This window comes from Mastigoproctus giganteus, chromosome 14 (assembly GCF_048544385.1).
Source record: "Mastigoproctus giganteus isolate SK-2022 chromosome 14, ASM4854438v1, whole genome shotgun sequence".
Lineage (NCBI taxonomy): Eukaryota > Metazoa > Arthropoda > Arachnida > Uropygi > Thelyphonidae > Mastigoproctus > Mastigoproctus giganteus.
In genome coordinates this window covers 36,496,606-36,522,470 of record NC_143588.1, presented here as the reverse complement: position 1 = coordinate 36,522,470, position 25,865 = coordinate 36,496,606, and the positions used below count along the sequence as shown (strand labels likewise).

The 25,865-nt window shown below is 37.4% G+C and overlaps 1 protein-coding gene across 1 annotated transcript in view; it reads right to left on the bottom strand.

Moving 5' to 3' along the window:
- Positions 1 to 1,241: 1,241 nt before the first annotated feature.
- LOC150075065 (nuclear distribution protein nudE homolog 1-A-like) overlaps positions 1,242 to 25,865 on the bottom strand; it is a 193,061-nt gene continuing 168,437 nt past the window's right edge. Inside the window, exons 7-8 of the mRNA XM_090389075.1 lie at positions 21,336 to 21,430; positions 1,242 to 1,765 (exon numbers count right to left, since the gene is read on the bottom strand). Of these exons, the coding sequence (XP_090245201.1) occupies positions 1,699 to 1,765; positions 21,336 to 21,430 (162 nt within the window). The 3' untranslated portion in view covers positions 1,242 to 1,698. The remainder of the gene's footprint in view (positions 1,766 to 21,335; positions 21,431 to 25,865) is intronic.

Genomic DNA, 25,865 nt, shown 5'->3' with positions numbered 1-25,865 from the left:
TAACGCCGTTATTACAGCCCATGGACCAGGGGGTGTTACAGTCTATCAAGCTTGCATACAGAAAGAAATATCTTAGGTCCTTGATAGAAGATAACACCAATTCACTTTCTTTACATGAGAAAATGAAACAAGTGAACTTAAAAGATGTTGTATATTGGGTTGCTGAGTCGTGGGAGGGTGTAACCGAGCAGTCCATGGAAGAAATTATGGCCCTCTCTCAGCTTTGTCGATAGCTCTGATGAAAACAATGACAGAGAACAATTAATTCAGCTCGTACAGGAAATTCCCGGGTGCGAGGAAGCAATAGAATCTGACGTTAACGAGTGGATTGCAGCGGATGGAATAGGTCATGAAAACCTGTTGGATGAGGACATCGTGGCAGCTGTCACCCAAGAAGACTCCAAGCAGAATGATGATGGGAGTGATGACGAGCCCAGTGTTTCTGCGGAACAACTTGTGTCGCACACAGTCGCGACAGCGGCCCTTGACCTCGCTTTACGCTACTTAGAACAACATCCCAGCGCTACACCGGCAGACTACATGTTTATGAAGCGGTGGCGAAACATAGCATTATCTAGCCGATTTTCATCGTTACGTCAAAAGAAACTAACAGAGTTTGTTACTTCTGAAAAATGACTTTTGTTCCTGTTTTGGTGTAAGTATAGATCTGTAATTTTAATAGGCCATGTCAAACAACTGATTTATTAATTTTGTATTAGTACAGTACTACAATAAAATACAATTGTTTTGTGGAATTCTAAATGTTTTTGTACCATTAATGCCATTTAAATTTAACTGGAAAATACAAAAAAACGTATATTTTGTGAACTAAAAAATTTCCTCTCCGCCGACCGAAACGTGTTTGGATTAGGCGGATGTTCGGATTAGCGGGAGTCCACTGTACATGGTAAATTTTGAAGTAAAAATAATTTGCTGTAATTAAGTATCTAGAGTTACATCAATTCATTTGTGTTGGGGGATTCCCCTCACAGTGCAATATTTTATTCAAACAAATAATACTATTAAAGATTGAAGCAAAAGATAATCTCATAAAATGAACATACAGATATCCAACTTTTTTTTCACTTCTGTAAAATATTTAGTGTTTATTAGCTCCAAAAAATTTCTCTTTATACATTTAATGAGGATTAAAATCCATATACCTTAAAATTACATCATTCACATAATCATTTATCAATAATTAGGAGTAAAATATTAGAACACAAAAAATATTGGAGTAGATAAAATAATTTTATACAATTAAGCAGGCCATATTTCAAATGATAAAAACACTGATTAATTCAAAAGTTGTAACAAATGTAGTTCTGTTCAGGGATAGAACATCACACGACCAATTAAAAAACTATCTATCCAAGTTTTACTGCTATTGAAAATACAGTAAACTTCAAAATATTCTTAAATAACATACAAATATTTTGGGCAATATCTTTCTATTCTGTAAAAAGCAAACCATTTTCTTTTAGTATTATTCTAAAAACTGATTAAGCATTTAAAATATTTTTAAATGTTTATTCAACTGAAAGTGAACCAAAAATAAAAAAGATTTTTCTACAAGAAAAAAGTGACTGTTTTTTATTATTGAACATTTTTACATCACTTTTGTAACAGTTTCTGACACAGCGCAAGTACCAATCACAGCACCTGTTGAACAAGAGATGAGAACCAATCCACATTTCATTAAGGAGCCAGTAGTATATAATCTTCAGAATTTGATAATGAGGAACTCTTGAAATGCCTTGTTCTACTAAATAAAGTAGAAAATAAAATGAAAGGAATTTTTTTAACCTTCAAAACATGTTAGTTTCATTTTTTTTAAATTGTTTTTTGCTATATAGTGTTTGTTCAATACAGTGATATTCTGCACCTTCTGATACTTCCCTGTCCGACCCCACACAGAATTTTGCTCCTCCTTTCCCTCTGTACATTTAAGAGCCTTTGGAATTAATTGATCAGTAGTAGTCTGGGGGAGCGAGAGGCTCCAAAGGATAAAAGGGACAAATATGGGCTGCACAAATACTATAACTACAGACAACAGACAAAATGCCAAACTGGAAAACTCTCAAAGCAGTGTGGCAAAGAGGCACAGAAGGGATGCCAACAACAGATGCTGAACAGATCAAGCAGTGGGAAAAATGTCTCCCTCCCTGATCTAAAAATGCCTGGAAAGACACCAAAAGCAGTACGTCATCTCCAATCTAGGGGAAATCTTAATAAAAACTGCAAGTTCCAAACACTTGGTAAAGCTAATGCAAATTTTGGGAAAATACCACTATAAACTTTGGAACTAATACTACACAATACGTATATTAAACAGCTCATGAGGAGGTTATCTCCAAGTGGGCTCTTCTGCACACGTCGGAGGAAGAAATAAATGAAGAACTTAAGGATTGGTGAATGGCAAATGTAAAGAGAATTTTAGTAAGAAGAGAAGGTAAATTTGTAACAACTAAGAACTTAATTCTAACTTTCAGTACACAAAGATCTCCAAAGATGATTAAAGCAGGCTATCTGAATTGTTGTCAGGTTAGATATACTTCTGGCACCCACCTCCCTAAAAAATTCGTGTGAATGTAGATGCAAAATACTCACATAGTTTATCAGTTTATCGTTTATCATAGTTTATCGATATCAAATGAACCAATTTGATTTCATCCCCTTCCTTCTAGTGTTTACGTCAGTAAAGGAGTCTTTGCTGTTTTTTCTTTGCATCCTTTGCCAAAGATTTCTGCCTTCACTTGCCTAACCTCTTTTGTGACTTGATTACAGACTAGTTTATATCTACCATAGGCTTCTGTGGCACCTGATAATTTATAATCTCAAAAGAGCAGGAAAAGATGAAAAAACAAACTGGTTCCACCAGATCATTTAATCACAAATCCACATCCAGTTAAAACCAAGACAATACCCAGAAAGGCAACACTATTCAACAAATGGATCTAGAAAATACAAGCACACCCAATGATTTGGTATTAGAAATATTTGCAGAGGAAATTATGGATGTAAGAAAACCCTTTTTCAAAAAAAAAAAAATTTAAATTGAAAGACAAGACCTCTCAGACACATGGCTAAAACTAAATAATCATGGACCAACTAATCCAGTGGAACTGTAGAGCATTACATGTTAACACGATGAAGTGCAATACCTGATAACCAAATGTTTTGTAAGATTCCTCTGGTTTTCTGTTCGTGGAATCATGAACAGGAAAAAAAAAAAACACACCAATCTGTTTTTGCCTCCAGGAAAGAAACTTATCTGAAGATGATGGATGCCTGACATATACAACTACACAATTTACAAAAGGCTGAAGGACCAGTGAATGGAGGCATCACCATCTGCTCAACATACCTACCTCCACACAGATATTTCATAATGAATTAGACAAATTAATTAGTCAGCTCCCCCACCCTTTTGTACAATGGGAGAATTCAATGGCCATAAGCCCCTGTGGGGTTGTGCTGAAGTCAAAGACGATGACAAATCATAAAGCAAATAATAGATCAGCAACAATCTCTGTATACTCAACAAAGGCAAATATACAGGAATACCTCGCATAGCACGGTTAATTCGAGCCAAAAAAATACCGCGCTATGCAAAACCACGCTGATCGAAGCATTATTAGTATATAATATTTTATTAGTATGTAATATTTTAATGTAATGCATTCAGACAATTTGATTATATGGGTTGAGTTGCAAAAATACATAAGTGTTTGTTTACTATAAATTGATGCACATGAAACTCTTGCAAAAAAAGAAACTAAAATGATAAAAATGTAAAATACTAGTAAATACAGTACAAATGATTTTTATTGCTTATTTTTATTTTGAAAAATAACTGATCAGCTTAGTTTGCACAGTTTTTTTCTTCATACATCTCTTTATAACATCGAATGTCATTTTGCAATGCCTACCTTACTTTCATACCTTGTTCGATGTTTGGATATAGAAGAACACTTGACGGCATTACATTTCTTCTTTCCACTCATATTTGCGTATAAAGGTGTAACGTTTTTAAAAAATAATCTTTAATAAAAATACACAGCGAAAAATATTTGTACAGCTTATGCACAATCAAAAACCTCACCGCTCAGAATCTAGAGTGTTTACTAATCTATAAAAGCTAGCAGAGTCCATATATAATGGGAGTTTTGATGACAGTCAGCGCGGCCTTGAATCCATAACGCATTGGGCTACGTCCTGGTATTATAATACATACATACACTACACATCAAATGTATTAGTGTGTAACGCAGTTAATTTTTTTTTTCAATTTGTAAACTGCGCTATAGTGAAACAAACGCTATGCAAGGTATTCCTGTACTTATTTTCACTATTCCACATGCACCACCTCAGCAACAGACCTTACAGTATATTCTCCTACACTCTTCAATAAATGAAGTGTTGAAACATGTCACAGAAACTCTACTCTATGCAGCAGAAAAAACTATACCCAGAACTTAATCCTGTTTTCTGAAAAACTTGAAATCACGGCACATAAATTTAAGTTAAAAAAGTTATGGAAATTGGTGAAATAATAAGCACTTCAACCTGCATGGTGTAATCAGTCTTTAATTTCTTCAAGAATTACATATCATTCTCTACCATTTTGTTGTACAGTTGGGTCCATTTGCGGGGGTTAGGTGTCAAACACTTCCCGCAAATATCTGTACTCTCACCCAAATAGCTCCCAGATGTTTTCTATGCATGCCTAAACACTTACACAACCATTCACAATTAACCAAAAAATGTTTGAATGTGTTTAAAGGTTTTAATTGTGTTTTACAATATGAGTAACATTTTAGACCCATGTTTCAAAAATACTGTATCAAAATTTTATTACATAGTTAACAAAGCATCCATCAGGGTATAACCACACACAATTCACTACTCCTCGGTAGCAGGGGGGGGGGGGTCTCAGAGGTTAGAGAAGAAGCACGGTTGGCTGAAGTCAAGGCTTATGGTTCGGGGGTACGAGGAGTTTTAGGCATCTATGTAGAAGTTGTCCTTTTCAGGAACATTGTGATGGAAAGCTGCTGCTTCTTTTGCTTGAACTCGTTGGACATGGTGTGTATGGTATTAAAATATCATCGAGGCTTTGAATTTTACTGCACAAATCATGTTGTCATCATATTCGTAGAAGTCCACAAAGCGTTTGGCATCATGCATTGCCTGTGCTAATTTTTCCAAGTCTAACTTCTCTTGGCATGGTTCCTCCTCAACCTTGTCTTAGTCTGTTAGCGTTTTTGCCTGTCCATCAATTAAATCGTTGATATCCTCCTCCTAAGTCAACGAAATTATAGTACCAATTTGGTATCAATTTCTCGTTCAAAGTCATCACTTTCTTGGCCCTTTTTTGTCCATCACTAGATGCATTTTCTTTAGAACCCATGTGAATACCTCACATAAGCACAAGTAGTCTAACACACAACACACAAAAGTGACAAGCCATCCTACTCGGATGATGCTCACTGCAAGACTGAAGATGCGCATGCCCCACCATCACTCAGTGAATGCAGCAAGCAGCAGGCAAATTTTTAGTCTGATAAATTTTGTGACAGCCAACACAAAAATACGAAATCTATACCTCCTATTTTCCCAGACAACTCTTTTATTTCTGCGAAGGTTTTCTTGTGCTTTTTGTCTGGAATGGTTCGTAGTTCATCTGGACTGAAGTCATGCACAACCTCGGGCCATAATTCTTCCAACAGACATTTACAGATTTGTCCTTGATGCCTACCAGTGCATGTTTTATTAGGAAGAGACCTTCAGCTATGGTGAAGTCCTTCCAAAACAGAATAATGTTGAGGTTGTCATCGCTGTCCATGGCCTCAATGATTCGGCCCATACACCTCTTTGTGTATTTGGCCTTAAAGGCCTTGATTAACCCCCTGGTCAAGCAGATGGATAAGGGAGGTAGTGTTGGGATAGAAAGACCACCTTTACGTCTTCATTTGCATAGTCATGTGCATCACTTGGGTGTCCTGTGGCATTGTCCAGCACGAGGACTTTAAATGGAAGCCCTTTTTCCTCCAAGTATTCCTTGACTTCGGGGATGAAACAGTGGTGGAACCAGTTAAGGAAGAGGCTTTTACCTTCCACATCCATTACATAGGCAGTATATTCTTGTTGCGTCCTCTAAGAGCTCTTGGGTTCTGCGCACAGAAAATTAGGCCAAACTTTGTCATATGGCCTGCTGCATTGTTGCAAACTAGCAGCATAACCGCGATCTCGTGTAGCCTTGAATCCTGGGGACGCCTTCTCTTCAATGGCTATTTAGCTGCGCTGAGGCACTGAAAACCTGTTCAGGTTTATATCCTTTCTCCTCGACGAGCTTCTTGAGTTGCTCAAGGTAGGCCTTAGCAGGCTCGTGATCGGCTGAAGCAGACTCAACCATAATCTTTACATTACAGAGTGATGATGACTAATTTTACAGCTGAAAGCTTGAAGTACTGTTGATTATCTATAAGACTCTTAGTAAAGTTTATTATCTTAGTACTCAACTCTAGATCTGTATTGGTTAGGGTTAAATTTACATAAAGGAAAGTAATTTTTAATAGATTAATTAATATAAAAACATGTCTCTAGGAAGAGGAAATGCACCACTTTTTCCTGGTTGTCATTTATGAAATTATATTTGGTTTCAAGATGCAAATCTTCTTCATATAATTGTTCCTCCTTGAATTTATTTAAGCTATCAACTTCCACAAAGCCAGATGGAAGTTTGTTCCAGCAAGCAACTACCTGCTGGCTAAAGGCAAATTTCTGCAAATCTATTCTACAGCTGTCTTTCCTCGAGTTGAATTTATGCCCCCTCAGGTTCGTAATCTGAGCAAGAGGAAGAATCCCATCCTTTACTGTTCTTCCTTTACCACTTCTTCAGTGACTGTGAAGAGTTGTTGATTTGATTACACATTTCTGACTTGTTAATATTTATAAATATAATTAATTGTAAACCACTATCTTGGTATGTGAGGCTAATGGTGTCATAAGGACAGCACTAAAGGAGTATAAGTATTCGTGGCTATCTGTTTATTTTAAGCTGTTTTTTTTAATTTAATTTTAATCATATTAACTAATTCATTAAATGATTTAAAAAATTATTTACAAGGCTAAAATTAATCTTTAACACGTGTACTAATAGTTCGTGTTCTATTACTCATAAGAATTAAAAGCTAAATATTAACAAGTAAAAAACATGTAATCAAATTAATAACTCTATGTAAATGAAGTTATTTTACCAGTTCAGCAAGTAAAATGACTTCAGTCACCGAAGAAGTGGTACAGAAAGTACCATGGAGCGTCCGAAAATAATCTGTATTTCTTTAAGAAATTAAAGGCAAATTACACTTCACACAGGTTGAAGTGCTCATTATTTTACCAGTTTCCATTTCTTGATATACCTGTGCACCATGCCACTAAAATAATATCTATGAGCCATATTTGAAAAAAATTAGTTGCAGAATAGATGTGTGGAAATTTGCATTTGTTCAAAGAGTAATCAATTGGAATAAATTTCAACCTAGTGCTGCCAGTAGTTTGAATAAAGGTTTAGACAAATTACTGTAAGGAATAGGCAAATGAAGGGTGTGTTTTTTTTTTTTTTTTCTTGCTAGTGCTATATAACTTTTGCTTCCATGTATCATATTGCCAATGCTAAAACAACAATGCAATAGCTTGACCTATTTTTTCTTTCCTAAAAAAAGAAAGAGTATATATATATATATATATATAATCCAAGATGCATTAAGGGCTTGTGCCTCAGCTACAAGAGAATTAGACTACATACAAGTTAGTGCAAATGCATTATATTAGTACACAGCTAAACTCTGAATTAGCAAATTTTTGCAACAGTGACATCGTTTAAGATATATCTCATATTGTGAATCCTTCACAACGAGTTGCCATGATATTGCACTACTTCGAATAAGTAATGCTTCACCAAAGGAGAAGACTTGTTACTTATTCTCAGCAGATACCACCACCCAGACAGCACCATTTCAAGGCTATTTGCCCCTTCTTCGGTGGGTACTCTAGTGATGTAATGATGGCAAAACGGTTATGAAGTATAACTCCACAATATGAGACATGCCTGATGATGTATAACAGGGGTGGCCAACATGTCGATTGCAGCTTTAATTTTGGTCGATCATGACAAATTTTAATTATATATAAAAATAGATTAGTGAAAATTAAATATTATTATTATGCTCCCCACTGCATTCGCTTACAAATCCATTGAACCACATGACTATTCTGGTTGCTGCACAGCCGCTAGGTTTGTCTAGTGAAAATTCACGCAGATACGCTGTGGAGAGCATAGTGTAGCCAACCGGGCTAGCCGGGTGGGTAAAAGTGCCTGCTTAGCAACCCAAAGGTCGCAGGTTCGAATCCCGCCTCGGGCATGGATCAGAGTAGTGCAAAAACCTTGGGAGGTGCATTATGGCCACAGAAGCTGATGCGCCAACAAATAACAAAAAAAAAAAAAAAAAAACCATAGTGTATGTGTTGATTTCTTATTTAGCTTACTTAATATTAATAACTGGACAGTACTTATACGTTAATTTAATACCCTTTGATTTTAAATGAATACCAGGAAAAAGAGTAAAACATAAAAGAAAATGTTGTTTTTGTAATGATAAAAGAAAATGTTGTTTGATTTGCAGTACTTTCGTAGCTATACCCAAAAAAGGAAATTTAGAAAGGCGGTTCAACACAACTCCATAGTAGATACCAATCAGATTTTCCGCCTAATAGTGACCTTAAAAAAATAAATTAAAAGAAATCAAATGCAGATTATTCGCGCAATGAAATTTCTTCATGGCACATAATTTACAATCTAAAGCAGTAACTGTAGCATCATTTAAAGTGAGTCATCTTCTTGCAAAAAAATGCAAACCATTTTCTGAGGGTCATTTGATGAAAGACGCATTTTTCGAAATAACAGATGCTCTTTTTGAAATTTTAAGAACAAAAATAAAATTAAGTGCTCTTCAAGATCTGCAATTATCTCGAAATTAGCTTCCAAAAAATTAGTAAAAATTTGAGTGAGCAAATTGCATGCTCATATTGCTAACTGACAATTCCTTGACAATTGGATAAATCTACAGAAGTCAGTGATACAGCTCAATTGCTTGTTTTTGTTCTTATGGTTTTCGATTATTCTGCCACTAGAGAAGAACTGTGGGTATGGTTTCGTTAAAATAAAGAAATAGAGGTCTTGATATATTTAACGCATTCAAAAATTTTAATGAAAAAAATTAAAGTACCACTATTTAAGCTCGTATCAATAACAACAGATGGAGTTAAAGCAATGACGGGGCATCTTAACTAGCATTGGCATTAGCATTAGTAGAGGCATTTGATGCAAGAAAGCAAGTTTATGCAGCTTCAGCCAAAAAAAAAAAAAAAAAAAAAAGAAACCACTTCCGCTTCACAGCTTTGTTCGTTCAAAATACCTGTCCAGCTGAGCCTTAAACTTATTTAGGCTATCAACTTCCACGACAAGGGATGGAAGTCTGTTCCACCAACCAACCACCAGCTGGCTAAAGGCAAATTTCCGCACGTCTATCCTACATCTGTCTTTCCTCAATTTGAATTTATGCCCTCTCAGGTGATTATTCTGAGCGAGAGGAAGAATCTCATCAGCATTCAGCATGTTCAAACCATTCAAGGCTTTATACACCTCTATCAGATCACCTCGCTGGTGCCTAGTCTCCAGACACTGTAATTTGCAAAACTTAAGCCTTTCTTCGTAAGAGCACCCCTTTGTTCCATTCACTAATCTTGTTGCCCTTCTCTGTTCTCATTCCAGCAGCTCTACATTCTTCTTGAAATGAGGCCTCCAGACCTGTATACAGTACTCTAGGTGTGGCCTGACCATTGCCTTATACAAGGGAACAATCACCTCCTTATCCCTGCTAGAAAAATTCCTATGTATCATTGACAATACACCATGCGCTACTCTTGCAGCCCGTCTGCACTGCTCAGAGAACTTCATATCTGCCTGCACAACCACCCGCAGGTCCCTTTCATTCTCTACCACTGTCAGTGTAGTACCACAGAGTTGATACGTTGCTCTGGGGTTGCTGTTTCCCATGTGTAGTACTTTACATTTGTCAATGTTAAACTTCATTTGCCACCTCTCAGACCATCTGCTCAACCTTTCCAGATCCTGTTGCAGCAGCATATTGTCAGTAGTGTCCTTGACCACCTGCCTACCTTTGTATCGTCTGCAAACTTCAACATTAAGCTTGATATACCATCATCAATATCATTTATGAACACAGAAAACAATAATGGACCCAAAACTGAGCCCTGAGGGACTCCACTAATAACATTAGTCCATGACTAGCAGTGTCCATTGATTACCACTCTCTGTCTTCTCCCCCTCATCCACAGCAGCTATTTGCCTCCAATGTCACACTGCTCCAATTTGTGCAGCAGTCTTCCATGTGCAGCAGTATCAAAAGCCTTTCTAAGATCCAAGTATATACAGTAATACCCCGACTTACGCGAACTCTGAGTTACGCGGTTCTTGATTTTTTCGTTTGGCAACGCTGCCGCCCACTATCTTCAAGGTCGGTTTTCATATGTTATCGATATCCGGTGCAACGGCGGAGATTGAGAGCGAAAGATGAACAAAATTCAACTTTGCTGCTTTTATGTTTTTTATATCAGTGAAGGGGAAACACATTTCACCATAATAACGTAAAAACCAACACAATTCCAGCTATCGGTATAATCGCAAATGCAATTAGATTGAGTTTACTACCAGTTTATAACAGATTTCACTAGCAGGAACGCAACTGGATTTTTATTGTTTTATGGTAGTAACCCCTAGAAATGTGAGGTGTTAATAGTGTATCTCTGCCTTTATGGTGTTGTTTATTCAGTTGCTACATGCGCGCAGCTTTGTTTATGCGTATCAAGCGTGCTCCTCGTTTTGTAATTGTGCTTTATTCCCTAAAAATTAGTAAAATTAAAAGGTGTGAAAAGGAAGCATCCTGGTGAAGACACTGCAGATTCAGAGAGAAAAAGAAAACCAATTATCGATAAACAGAGGCGGACTGGATCAAAAATTCTTACCCGGGAAAATTTATAGTGGCCTCACACTATGGTTTACGGCCAAAATCACACTGGCCCACCGGGGTTTCCCCGGTAAGGCTTATGGCCAGTCCGCCTCTGTCGATAGAGAAAAAATATGAAATTGTGAAACGCTTTGAGCGAAATGAAAGACCATGTGATATTGCACGTGCTACAGGCCTAAATGAAGCAACGGCGAAAAGCACATGACAATTGCAAACTTGACAGGTTGAAAATTGAAAAGATCTCAATTGTAAAGGGCTTAAAAATTTTAGAAAACATAGACTCCAACGAAGAACGCGTTATAGCTACAAAGCAAGGAATAAAAAAATTATTAGCTTGCTACGAAGAAATTCTGCGTGAAAAAAAGAAGGCGCTGTTTTGTCAGACGAATTTGTTAGATTTTATGAAGCCATCAACATCGAAATAACTTTTTAACGTAAGTCATTTGTTTTTTTAATACATATTTTGTATTAATATGTATAAAGAACTGCAATTTTATTAATATTTTTCTTCTAAACTAGTGTTTTTGTTAGTCCTTGGTCCCAATTAAGCAAAATTTATATGCAAAGTTGTACCCCGACTTACGCGAATTCGACTTACGCGATTTTCGTCGGACCCACCTATCGCGTAACTTCAGGGTATTACTGTAATATCAAAGTTATTCCCTGCATCCAGTTCCTTTGTGACTGCCTCATAATATCCAATCAAATTCGTCAGGCAAGACTTCCCCTTAACAAAACCATGCTGTGTCCGAGCTATAACTGAAGTCTTGTCTAAATGATCCTACTGTGCTTCTTTAACTAGTGCCTCCATTAATTTTCCTGGAACAGAAGTTAAACTCACAGGTCTATAATTACTTGTGTCAGCCTTTGATCCTCCTTTGTGAATTGGGGTCACATTTGCACATCTCCAGTCTGTGGGTACCTCCCCTGAGTCCAAGGAAGCTCTCATAATTATGGCTAAGGGTTTGCTTACTTCCTCTGCTGCCTCCTTTAATATAACTGGATAGATCCCAACCACCCCGGGTGCTTTTCTTGTGTTTATCTTCAACAATTTCTCCTCCATTTTACTCTAGTTGAATACACCTCTAGCTTTCCTCTCGCTAAATAACTCCTCATGTATGAATGTCGATGCCAAATATTCATTTAGTTTGTTAGTTACCGGGGCAGGATCATCAACAGTTGACCCATCGATATCAAGTGGTCCAATCTGATTCATCCCCTTCCTTCTAGAGTTTACATAAGTAAAGAACTCTTTGCTATTTTTCTTTGCATCCCTTGCCAAAGATTTCTCATAATCTGCCTTCGCCTGCCTAACCTCCTTTGTAACTTGGTTACAGATAAACTTGTATCTATCATAGGCTTCTGTGTCATGTGTTAATTTGTATGTATCCCATGCATGTTTCTTCTCTGCCATATGCCTCATCAGTTCATCTGACATCCATTTAGGCCTAAACCTTGAACAATATTTCTTGGTTGGTATGTAAAGCCTAGTAGCTTCCAAGATAAGTTCTTTGAATGCTTCCCATTTTGCATTTGCTGTTGGTAACATCATCAGTTGGTCCCACTGTATAGAATTTAAATACTGTCTCAGTCCATCATAGTCGCCTTTACGAAAGCAATAACCCTTCCCTTTACCCCTAATGGTAGTTACCTCTTTGAGTAAATCCCACTTCAGCACACTGATCACTGCCACCTAGTGGTTTATTTATGTGCAGGTTCTTAATGCATGAACAATCACTGCTGATAATCAAATCAAGAGTATTCCTCCCTCTAGTTGCCTCCCGAACATGCTGATGTAGAAAACAATTATCCAATAAATCCACAAAAGCCTTGCTAGTGTGTGAGTGACCAGCCCCCAAATTCCAGTCAATATCTGGGAAATTAAAATCTCCCATTATAAGACTCTCTGATTTACTGGCCCACTACTTCCCCGTACAGTTTCTTATTATACTCATCAGAGTCATTAGGCCTATAGCACACTCCTACTCTCAATTTTGATCTCCCAATGCTTATGTCAGCCTATGTCACACCAAACTGACTCGACACTGCACTGTCCAGCGATGTCCACTGGCTTCACTTCCTTGGATTTTATGTATTTCTTAACTAATAGCATAACCCCTCCTCCCTTCCTATCCAGTCTATCCTTTCTGTAGACGTTGTACTTCCCAAATTCCAGTTCTGCATTCCTTATATCTGTGTGACACCACGTCTCTGATATCCCAACAATATCTGCCTTTGATGTTTTGAGCAATAACTCAAATTCATCAAATTTATTTATTAAACTCCTAGCATTGGTGTACACGCAAGTATACATGCACCTATTTCTATTCTTAGCGACCCTAACACAACCCATGTGTTTACTTGTACCGCATTGACTCCCAGCAATCTCTGAAATATCCTGCATCTTGTTTTTCAGGCTTCTGCTCATTCCAATAGAAGCAGCGCAAGAATCTCTTTCACCTCTGCCAGTGGCTACTGTTAATCTATTCGTCTTTGTCTCCCCCTAAGCTAGCAGTTTTCCGACCCATCTAACACTGCCTCGATAGCATCAGCAAATATTCTTGCACCCTTTCTATTTAAGTGTATCCCATCCCTGTAGAAGCAATCTCTCCTATTAACAAGTACAGTCCAGGCTGAAAAAAATTCTATCCCTTGAGCCTTGCACAATCTTTCCAGGGCCAAATTGATCGACAAGGCTCTCATCATATACTCCCTCCTATCGTGTCTGGGCAGAATTGCAGACACTTTCAAATTCAACCCTATTTCACGGCTTTTTTTCAACAGTGACCTGTACTTGTTAAGCAATTCTGCCGGTCTCCTACTCTTGATATCATTAGTGCCAACGTACACGTTGGCACCAATAATATCAAGATGATATCTGCTCTACAACGTCATCAACCTTTGCTCCTGGCAGACATCCCCTGGTCCTGCTCCACCTATCCTTTTTACAAAGTATGTTCCCCGTTTCCCTGACAATAGAGTCACCAACAACTACTAGTTCCTTTGGGACCAGCGCATTCTGCCTTGGGGGGTTGCCGCTGTGTTGCGCGATGACCAAGTGCAAGGGTTACCAAGTGACTAGGGTTACCATCCGCCCTCTTTTAACCGGATTTGTCTGGATTTTTTGTCTAAAATTTTTGTCTGGGTGGATTTTTATAAATTTGCCTAAATGCCCAGATTTTTATATTATATGCCATTTTTTTATGCAAGCACGACGAAAACTACCGAGTTACATTATACAGAATCTTTTTCGGAATAGGAGACGATTCTTCAATTCAAATTTCCGTGTTGACAATTAGGCGGAAGACCCCGAAGACACTCAGTTTAGTGCATTGAGATTGTTACCAACCCACTTCTGATTCAGAATTTATGCACATATAAATTTTATATAGTCTAGCAATACAATATTTTGGTTTAGAGAGTAGATAACGTGTGAAGATCAGATGGTGTGCTAGAAAAGGATATATAAATTACAGGAATTCCAGCATGTCAAATAAATATTGACAGTTAGAGGGACTGTTTTCTCTAGAAATTGATTGCAGCATATGAAAACGTGGATTTGAGCTGTGTGCACACCAAATTGATCGAAAGTTGCGTACTGTCCACTAAATTTGGTATACTTATCAACAATCCAATCAAGAGGCAGACACTAGTTTATATAATACCAAAGTTTACCTTTTTTTAAAATACTGTTTTTCACTTTAATTACGAAAATACAGTATTTATTATCCATCTTTATACTTGTAGGCACTTTTCTGCAATTAGGTTAGTTTAGTTGTGAATGTACAACATAACCTAACCTTAATAAAATTTAAAAGGAAGTGCATGTTTACAGAGAGAGATGAAAAACAAATTTCCATGTTTTGTATCTGGCCGAGAGAAATGGGAAGCTGAATGTAAAGTTTGCAGAATGGGAACATATGTTTCAGTAGCCAATAAAGGGGTTGGTGATTTGAAGCATCACATTGAAACTGAGAAGCACAAGAAAGCAGTTCAAGGTGAGGCCTCTTCGGGAAAGGTTACAGATTTTTTTGTCAAAGCTGTCGGTAAAATAGAATATGATCTGGCTGCTGCAAAGGGTACCTTTGCTTTTCACACTGTTCAACATCATAGTAGTTACAAATCAATGGACTGCACAACTGTCATGTTAAAAAATTTCTTTTTTTTGATTCTGAGATAGCAAAAAGATTTTCCTGTGCTAGAACCAAGACAGAAGCCATTGTAAACTTTGTACTTACAAATCATTCTCTTAATGTTACTGTAAAAATTTTAAAAGAAAATAAAATTGCATACTGTGGGGTCTCAACTGATGGAAGTAATCATGGTTCTGAAAAAAACCTTCCCATTAATTATTCAGTATTCTGATGTAAATGAAGGAGGGTTACAAACAAAATTTAATTGAATTACAGAAGATGCCTAACGAGACTGCAGATACCATTTCTACGTATGTTAAAGAAACTCTTGAAAAAAATGGTTTGTGTGAAAAATGTATTGCATTCACTGGGGACAATTGCAATACAATGTTTGGAGGACTAAGATGAAATGGAGAAGGAAATAATGTCTTTGCAAAATTAAAGAAATTGTTGCATAACAAGAGTTTGATTGGAGTGGGCTGCCCTGCACATATTTTGAACAATTGTCTTCAGAATGCTGCAGAACTTTGGGAAGTTGATGTAGAGAACATTGTTTTTAAAATTTACCAGTATTTTCATAATTATACAGTGAGGACTGAAGAGCTTAGGGAATACTGTGAGTTTGTTGAGATTGAATATAGACAGCTCCTTTCTCACAGCAAGATGAGATCGCTTTCATTATTTCCATTCATCACAAGGCTCATAGATAAGTTTCCAGCTTTACAGGCTTATTTTCGGTCCCAAGAAAAACCTCCCATCGTGATTAAAAGGTTCTTTGAAAATGGATTTAGTGAGATTCATTTTTGATTCATGCAATCACTTATGAGTGTATTCCATACACACATACAACAAATTGAAAGGGAAAGTAACTCAGCTGCAGAAGTGCTAGATGTCTTAGTCTCAGTGAAAGAAATTATCTCGAAACGGACGGATCACAACTTCATGCCATTAAGAATAAAGGAAATGCTATACAAAAAAACATGATGAAGGACTTGTACTTGAATGTGAAAAATTTTCTAGTGATACAAAAAATCTGTATAGAAATTGCATGGAATATTTAGACAAGTGGCTTCACCATATGGAATCCATTTCCTGTTTTATGTGGATGAAAATGGATGCAGTACCAAACTGGAACGATGTAGAATGTTATATTTCCTACTTGATTGACAAAGGGGTAAACAATTAATGATGTTAAGTGTTTTGACCAATTTAACAATTTGAAGAAATTTTTTGAGGGTCAAATGAATAATAAAGACTTTAAAAACATGCTTAATATGAAAAGTGGGCCAAATATTTTAGTAATTCAAAAAATATTGAATTCCATTCAGAATTGTTGAAAATTGTCCAGTTTTTCTTTGCAATTCCTCCTCACAGTGCAAATGTAGAGAGAGTATTCTCTCTAATGCAAAGTCAGTGGACAAAAGAAAGGAATAGGTTAAATGTCAATTCTGTAAAAGGTATTTTGTTTTTGCAGTACAATTTCAAACATGTCATGCGTTGATTTTTACACATATTTGAGAGGCAATCCAGAGCTACTGAAATAAATAAAATTTCTCAAGACAAATATGAATGTACTAATCCTAAACATCAGTAAATGTGGTTTACATTGTTTTTATTTTATTATTTGCATAATATATTTGTCCTCTTTTATTCGCCCCAAAACATGTAAATGTCCTCTTTTTATGAGTGCAGAAGATGGTAACCCTATCTTAACAGATTCATTGCAATTGTGGCAAAAGGATGATGAATTTCCAGATTTTTTGAGTTACCACTGTATCATCCACCAACAAGCGTTAGCTAGCAAAAAATTAAATACTAAAAGTATTATGCACATAGCTTTCAAAATCGTGAATTCCATCAGAGAATAATGTCTTCAAAGGAGATTTTTCAAAATGCAGATATGATATTACACACAGATGTGAGGTGGCTGAGTCGGATCAGTTTCTACAGAGATGATTATCATCAGCTATAAGATAAGGAGTGGTTGTGTGATCTGGCTTTTTTGGCAGATTTTACTACTAAATTAAGTTATCTGAATTTGGAATTACAAGGAAAAAATAAAAATGTGGGTGACATGAGTCGCAGTATTTCTGCATATAAACATCAATTTTTGGCAATGGCTAAGGATCTCAAAAAGAAAAAAAATTCGATCATTTGCAAAAATATCCTGTTTTTGAATTTAATAGTGAGAAATGTTTCTGAAATTGAGAAAGTTGTGGATGATTTTGAAACCAGATTCAGTGATTTTAAAACAATTGAAGATATTTCTTATCCATTTAATGTCTGGTTAATGTCTATTTAATGTAAATTGCAGAAAAAATTGCTGAGATTTTTCACATGGAGAAAATATTACTTGAAAACGAAATTATTACATTTCGAAACGATATCTTTCTAAAAGCCAGTTCATCAGGAAAAGATTCTTAGAAATATGTTTGCTGAGAAAAGTACCCAAATGTAAAAAAATGCAGTGAACTTTTAAATTCCTGTTTTGATTCCACATATCTATGTGAATCAGCCTTTTCGTTTTGGAAATAAACAAAGACGAAGAATCACTCTACTCTTACGGACTTGCTTACAGAAGATTCTTTACAGTCGGTCTTATTATTATTATAATTAAGTCATATGGTGCAAGGAAGCCTGAGGCTTTTGTTGCACCAGTCAAAAAAAAAAAAAAAAAATTTCCTAAGTTAACCCTGAGTGAGAGAGAGAGAGAGAGAGTCAGAAATAGAAGGGAATCGCCAAGAAAGAGAAGAATTATGATATCCAGCTCTTATCACAGTACAGTAGACTCTCGATTTTCTGGGATAGATGGTTGGTTGATTGATTGATTGATTGATTGATTGGTTGAGTTTTATTGGCGCATCAGCAACTTAGGCTATAATGCGCCAAAACCTTGTCAAAAAAAATTTGTAAAACATTCAGTGACCTAATGAATTAGGTCACTAAGTCAGGGATCCCAGGCAACCTCTACAGGGTCATCAAGAGCTACCTCACAAACAGATCCATCAGGATTGTTGCTCCCTATGGGACCCTCTCCAAGAATACATTTCGCGGCTGTCCACAGGGTTCGGTCCTTGGACCACTACTGTGGAACATAGTAATGGACTCCTTCCTAGCTATAGACCTTGACGAGGTAAAATCGCAGGCCTTTGCTGATGACCTCTTACTGACAGTGTCAGCGGACTCAAGGACACAACTGGAGACACTGGCAAACCGGGCTCTGTCCACCCTTCAGGAATGGGCAAAGAAAAATCAACTTAGAATATCCCCTGCAAAGACAAACTCCATTCTGCTCAAGGGGTGCCTCAACCTCAGGCAGCCTCCACAAATCAAGATTGACCAGAAAACAATTAAATTCTCAAAGCAGCTGAAGTACCTAGGCATGATTCTAGATCCAAATCTATCATTTCAGGACCACCTGAAATATTTGCGTACAAAAGTCAGACGATACACTGCATTGGTTGCCAGAGTCACTTGCAGAGACTGGGGCCTAGACAGACGGGTGCTATGTCTTTTCTATAAAACCATCTTCACCCCAATAGTCACGTATGCATCTGGCGCATGGTATCAAAAAGCCACAACTGTTGTCAATAAACGAATCATTGACTCGATTCACCAATCAATCCTTCTGACCATTACTCGAGCTTGCAGCACAGTGAGCACGCATGCCCTGCAAGTCCTTGCTGGTGTCCTGCCACTGGACTTAGAGATCATTCGACGGGGCCTCACGCACCACCTGGACAAGGGTATCCCACAGACATGTTTGGGATTCACCACCGACATCATCAATAGCAAGACTATGGAAAAGAAAAAGCTGCATGCTCACCTGCTGCAGATGTGGCAGGATAGATGGGCCACCTCGCAAAAAGGCGAAATCACCAGAAAGTTTCTGCCCAACATTGGCCGGGTTTTTCCGAACTTCCCACCCTGGTTTTCCCCGGGCCTACAAGTCACATACCTATTGACAGGACATGGAGCTCTGAATGCAAAGCTATCCCTACTCGGAATACAGGAAGATCCCACCTGGACCTGCGGGGGGCTGGAGAGCTGGCAGCACCTCATGCATGATAGCTGTATGACGACCTCCGCAGCGCATTCATCACCAAAATACAGTATCTACCATACGGCCAGGAGTACCACATCTTGGACACCAAGGAAGAATATCAGGCTTTCTCCAGCTATGCACTGGCCCTGTTCACAAGACGGAGAGCTCTTATCGCAGCAAATCGCAATCAACAACTGACACAATAAGGAAATGAACAAACCTCGAAGGAAATCATCCCGTGGAAGACGCCTGAATCCAATGGTCTCCGATAATCAAGGCACTAAACCCTGAAGTGGACCTAAAGTTGAATAAATGAGAAACACTCTCAACTAGTTCCTTATGACAGACAGATGGAATTTTTGCCCATTCCTCCTTTCGTGCAGTTGCCAATTCAGATATAGAAGAGGGACATATTATCCATGCCATGACCTGACACTGCAGTTCATTCAGAACTGTGTTTTAAGGATTCAAATCTGGACTCCAGACTTGAATTCTTAAAACAGCTTTTTTCTCAAACCATGCTTTTAAACTGCTCACTAAATGGGATGTAGCATTATTTTAATGGAATTTTGCAAACTTATTGCTATATAGCCCAGTGTGTGGGCATCACATAATTGTGAAAAATGCACACAGCATTGGTGGCTTTGGCACAGTGGTGTGCTGGTAAATTTTAAAAACTGGCTCGCTAAAATTAAAACAAGGCCAAGAATATGTGTGTGTGTGTATATATTTATTGTAAGTTTTACTATTTACAATTTGGAATATAAAATTTTCAAACAATAATAAAATATTAATTTTTTTATTGTAATTTCCATATAGCCAATTGATTTTCACAAAATGTTTTTGCTGACTTTTTCCGAGCTCTTGTATCCATAACCAATCTATGGTTGCATTTCAACAATGATTTGACAAATGGAGTTGCATCCCAATCTACTTAATTTTGCCTGGGCCACTTCCTCTTAGGGTAATGATCTTATCAGGTTCATGAAAATTTTATAAACCTGAAATATTTGACGCACAACAAGCATGAGAATGTCATTACCTTACAAAGAAGCGGCCCAGGCAAAATTAAGCAGCTGTTTGTTAGAAATAATATTCCTGTAAAATTGCTAGCAGGGATAATCCCTACACAGGCTGCCATGTAGGTAAGGGGGGGGGGGAAGGAAGCACAAAGGTTGCCAAAATAAGCATGCCTCAGCTGAATTTTCTGTGTCACCACATACACGATTATCACCCAAATGACACTAGCCAGTGTGGATTGAAGTGTGTGCTGCTCTACAGTTTACAGCCATTGTTGGTTTATCAACTGGCTTGTGTGAGCCAGCACACCACTACTTTGGCACCATAATCCATGCTCTGAGTCCAAATGAGAGGAAACAGACATAGTTCATAAACTTAACTGTGGGCACCATATACAGCAGTAGATGTCTTCCCATATTATACACATGGGAAAGACATCTGATTCACTGTGCCATGGAATTTGTTTGTTCCATGGTTCAAGAACGATGCGCAAAGCACTTCTGAAATGGCATTTCATGATGTGATATAGTGACCAACATATCTACACAAGCCTACATCATCTTCGTTTTCATCACCATTACAATGGCTATAACTGACTTTGCCAGGTTCAAATGTGTAACTGTTGCAAGCAATGACAAAATAGCTGATACAGTATTTAATCTTAAAGCTCATACACAACAGAACTTAACGCAATATGTCATATACAACACACAACACTTTTCTGGCATTTACAGTAGTACTGTATTCCTTCACAGCGAACATATGGCGCAGATGTGGGAAACCACAGGTGGCACCTGACCCTAATACTATGCACACTATGCAACTCCATGAGTACCTTGCCACAACACATTTTACTTGTTGGTGACATCTTATTGTCTGCATAATTTTAAGCCTATTCCTTCTTTGCAAATATCTCATTCACACCACTGATTACACTGAGAGATATTCCCAAATACTTCTGGTAGGGTATTGTATATTGCACTGAATATTTAATCTTAAAATAAAATACTATAACGTTTAAAGTCTTACTGGGGTGATGTAAGTGGGCTAGATGCCTTGTCCTTCATTATCCTTTCAGGGTCTTTAATGCAGTTGCGGCAAGACTGTAATTTTGATTCAAGTACCTAAATTTGTGTTCAGTATAGCAAGAAAGATTGTTAATACATAGGAACAAATTATTATCAGAAAATTATTGCAGAAAATACAGTATTTCACATATTATCAGAGAGTAAACCATGCAATTGCATGCAATGTTTAAACACGCACTCAGACCAATATGCAATTATCAATCTATTAACAGAAAACATTCACAATCAGTTATGAATTATTTCTTACCATCCTGTGTAAACAATATAAAATCTACAGTGTCTAAATCACTTGAGAATACTGTTCACAAATTTACCCAAAGAACTTCAAGAAAATTAGATATGGCTAAATCAAGCAATGCATATGTTGGAACATTTACATTTGCAACCCCAAAATTCACGCTGATTACAATCTTTAAATGATAAATCTTAGATGATCCCAATCAGACACTGTAACTTTAGAAATACATATTGCATGTACCAATCAGGCAACATTGGAGAATGAGATATGAAATTAGGATGAGTAAGGAAAAATTGATAAACAGAACTAACTGTTTATCAATTTTCTATTTGTTTTAAAAATACATCCAGTTATTAAAGCATAACCAGATTATGCTTTAAGAGATATCTTTGTAGGTGGAGTATCAGAGGTCTAAACTTTAATTTATTATTTTTTTTATTGAAAAAAAAAATTTAATTATTCACTATATTAGAGATATGTTTTTCCACAACTTCAGTTTTATATTATAAAACAAAGTTGGAGAAAATGTTTCTCAAGATCACACAGTTAATTTCCCAGACCTTGTGACAAGATAAAGTGCTATCACAAGCTTTATTCTAAAAATTTTTGGTGATTTCCCACTACATCTTTCATAGATGAACTGGTTTTTGACTTCTAATGACTGCTGATTACACTAGAAAATAAAAAATATTTTTTTGTTATATGAAAATATGTAATTCTGGAAGGTAATAAAGGCACTGATTCCGAGAATCACCATAAAAAGTCTCTATCACATCTAGATCAAGAGATGTATCAATGTTTAATGTTAAAATAAAGGGATATATATACGTAAAATTCAAGTTTTTAATATCGTAAAAAAATATTATACATTCTCTATAACTCATTTAACATCGGAAAACATATCATAAATCATTGTTAAATAGTTATACAGGGTATCTCAAAAATATTGGTACAAACGTTTAGGGGAGGTAGGTAACATCTAAAGGAATGTGAATCGCATAGGAACCCATAACCGAAAACGTCACCATAAGTCGGCACACTGCGCTGTTCATCAGTTCGCGAGAGGGAAAATTTCTGGTTTACTCATTCAAGCAGTAGTCGCCACACGAAGAGCATGCATCGATATACGAACTGTGAGCTGGCAGACATGCACCTAGTGTACTGATTAGCAGAGGGCAATGGACGAGCCACTCAATGAATTTATGGAGAACGCTTCCCAGACAGACAGGTACCGGACCACCGTTTGTTTGCGCATGCATCAAAATTTGTGTGATTATGAGTCATTTAGAGGTAACAGGAGTAGTGCGGGCAGACCACATTTGACGCAAACTCCCACCATAGAAGAAAGTGTGTTGAATGCCGTCCAGAATAATCCTACTACCAGCACTCGTGCCATTGCCTCTGCTTTAGGAGTGTCTTGTTGCACTGTACAGCGTGTCTGGCACGATCATTCCTTACACTCCTTTCATCTCCAAAGGGTTTAGTTACTGCTCCCCCAAGATCATCCTGCACGTGTGGCTTTTGCGCAGTGGTTTCTCCAAGAAAGTGTTCAAGACTTGAATTTTCCTGTTTTGTTCACAGATGAGGCTTATTTCACTCGGGAAGGCTTATTCAATAAGCACAATGCTCATGTGTGGGCTCATGACAACCCACACGGTGTGTGCCCCCATGCGGCACAACATTGCTTCACAATAAATGTGTGAGCAAGTATGGTCGGTGACTGCTTAGTCGGCCCATACCTGTTACCATCCCACATGAACTCCGCTAAATATCGGATCTTTCTTGAACAAGTTCTACCAGGGTTACCTGACATGTTACAGCAAAATGTGAGATGCAACATTTGGTTTCAACATGAGGAGTCGGCTGCCCATTATGGAAGGTGTGTTCGTGACCATTTGAACAGGCATATTGGGTGTCGATGGACTGGCTGTGGTGGACCCGTTGCCTGGCCCCCATGCTCACCTGATTTATCGAGCCTTGATTTCTTTCTGTGGGGGGCCCCTCAAATCTATCATGTATGAATCGCCTGTGGAGATGGAAATGGATCTCTTGGCAAGACTCGTCTGCGCTGCTGCTACTGTCAAAGAAACTCCAGGTGTTGTTCGACCGTGTCCACCCATCCATGCTGCATCAGTGTCACACATGCATCGCGTCTCATGGTGGAACCTTCGAGCATCTCTTGTAACATCATGAAATGCATCCATCTCATACTCCATTGTTAATATTATGTCAATGTTTGCCACTAATTACTGTCTTGTGTCATTTCTGCTTCTTGTGCCTCTGCTACTACTTTCCCGTGCTGTTTCCGGTTATGGGTTCCTATGCGATTCACATTCCCTTAGATGTTACCTACTTCCCCTAAACAAATATTTTTGAGACACCCTGTATTTCAATAATATATAATCGGCATACCTGTAGTTGTCCTTAAAAATGTTTGCTACTAAGGGATTTTCTCTTATATTCCTGCTTACTCTCCCTTCATTACAGGATACTAGCAACCTTGGTACCGCTTTTCCTTTATTATTATTTGTGTTATTACTATATGGTGCAAGGAAACCCGAGGCTTATGCTGCACCAGCCAAAAAAAAATTCCTGAGTTACCCTGAGAGAGAGAGAGAGAGTCAAAAGTCGAAGGGAATCATCAAGAAAGAGAAGAATGATGATATCCAGCTCAGGACCCTGGGTGTGCCAAGCCCATACTCACCAGATGTAAGCCCCTGGGGTTGTCATATAATATTACTGAATTTTATTATACATATTTCCAGTACTAAGTTCTTATAGGTGACATTGCATAATAATAAAAATTATTATTAAGTATTAAGAAGAAGAAATCTTTATTGTACAATAAAGATACAATACATGTCGGCCACAGCCAGGGGCTTGACAAGGTTATGGGGTAATATAAAAACATGAATGACAAATAGATGAGAATTAAACCATGATATTAAATTAAATTAAAATGGAATAAAATTAAAATATATTTTTTATACTTTGTAAAGCAGTCATATTAATCAGTCCAAACTACATTTTGAACAGGCTAAGAGTAGAACTTGCTTCTTGTCCAAATGGTAGCGGGGCATTCTGATCTCTTTCCAAAGCTATTGGTCATAATTTTTGCCCATCTCTGTCAAAACCAGATGGTTCTGTTGCCACATCAGCCAAAGATAAAACTGACCTTCTAGCATGCTATTTTTCTTCTAACCCATGTATTGATGATCATGGTAAAAAAATTCATCTCAAACTGTTTCTGGTACACTCAGTTCCTCCTGTGGTCTTCCGTCAAAGGGATGTCAGAAGGATTTTAATGAATCTGATGTAAGAAAGCTCCAGGTCCTGATGATATTTCTCCACTTGTTCTCAAAACCTGTGCCCTTGAACTTACTCTTGTTTTGTTTCGGCTTTTTCCACTTTTTATTTCAAATCCCTTCTGCTTTGGAAATTTGCTCATATCCAGCCAGTTCCTGAAAAGGGTGACAAATCCTGAAAAGGTTGACAAAGGGTGACTTCCATCGAATAATCGTCTCATTGCACTTACCATTACTCTTTCTAAAGTAATATTAAAATAAATTAACTGCCAACTCTTAAACTATCTGGAAATCTTTCATCTGATCAATGACTACCAGTATGGATTCCGTCAATGTCATTCCACTGATGATATTCTGGCTTATGTTACCCATCTGTGGACAAATTCAATGGAAAATTTTGCTGAAACTCAAGCCATTGCTCTTGATATTTCAAAGGCTTTTGATCGTGTTTGGCATAAAAGTCTTCTAAATAAGCTTCCATCCTATGATTTGCCAGCTTTTTTTGGAATTGGGTATACAGTTTTCTCTCTGACCGCATACTGCAGGTGATGGTAGACGGCTCTCTGTCTTCTAACTTCTGCTGGTGTTCCCAAAGGTTCAGTTGTTTCTCCCACTCTTAGATACCCCACATATTATGATTTTGAAGAAAATATATGAAAATGCTACCTCCTTTATTAGACTAGTCAAAGACAGTAGTAAATTTAAAATTGAGAAAGGAGTTCAACAAGGAGACAATATCTCCAAAGTTGTTTACTGCTACTCTTGAGGTTGTTGTTGCTTGGGTTTTATTGGCGCATTAGCGACTAAGGCTATAATGCACCAAAACCTGGTCACCCTTGAGGAAGCTTTCAGAAGATTAGACTAGTAGCAGAAAGGAGTCAATGTGAATTGAGAATACCTAAACCATTTGCGATTTTCAGATGACATT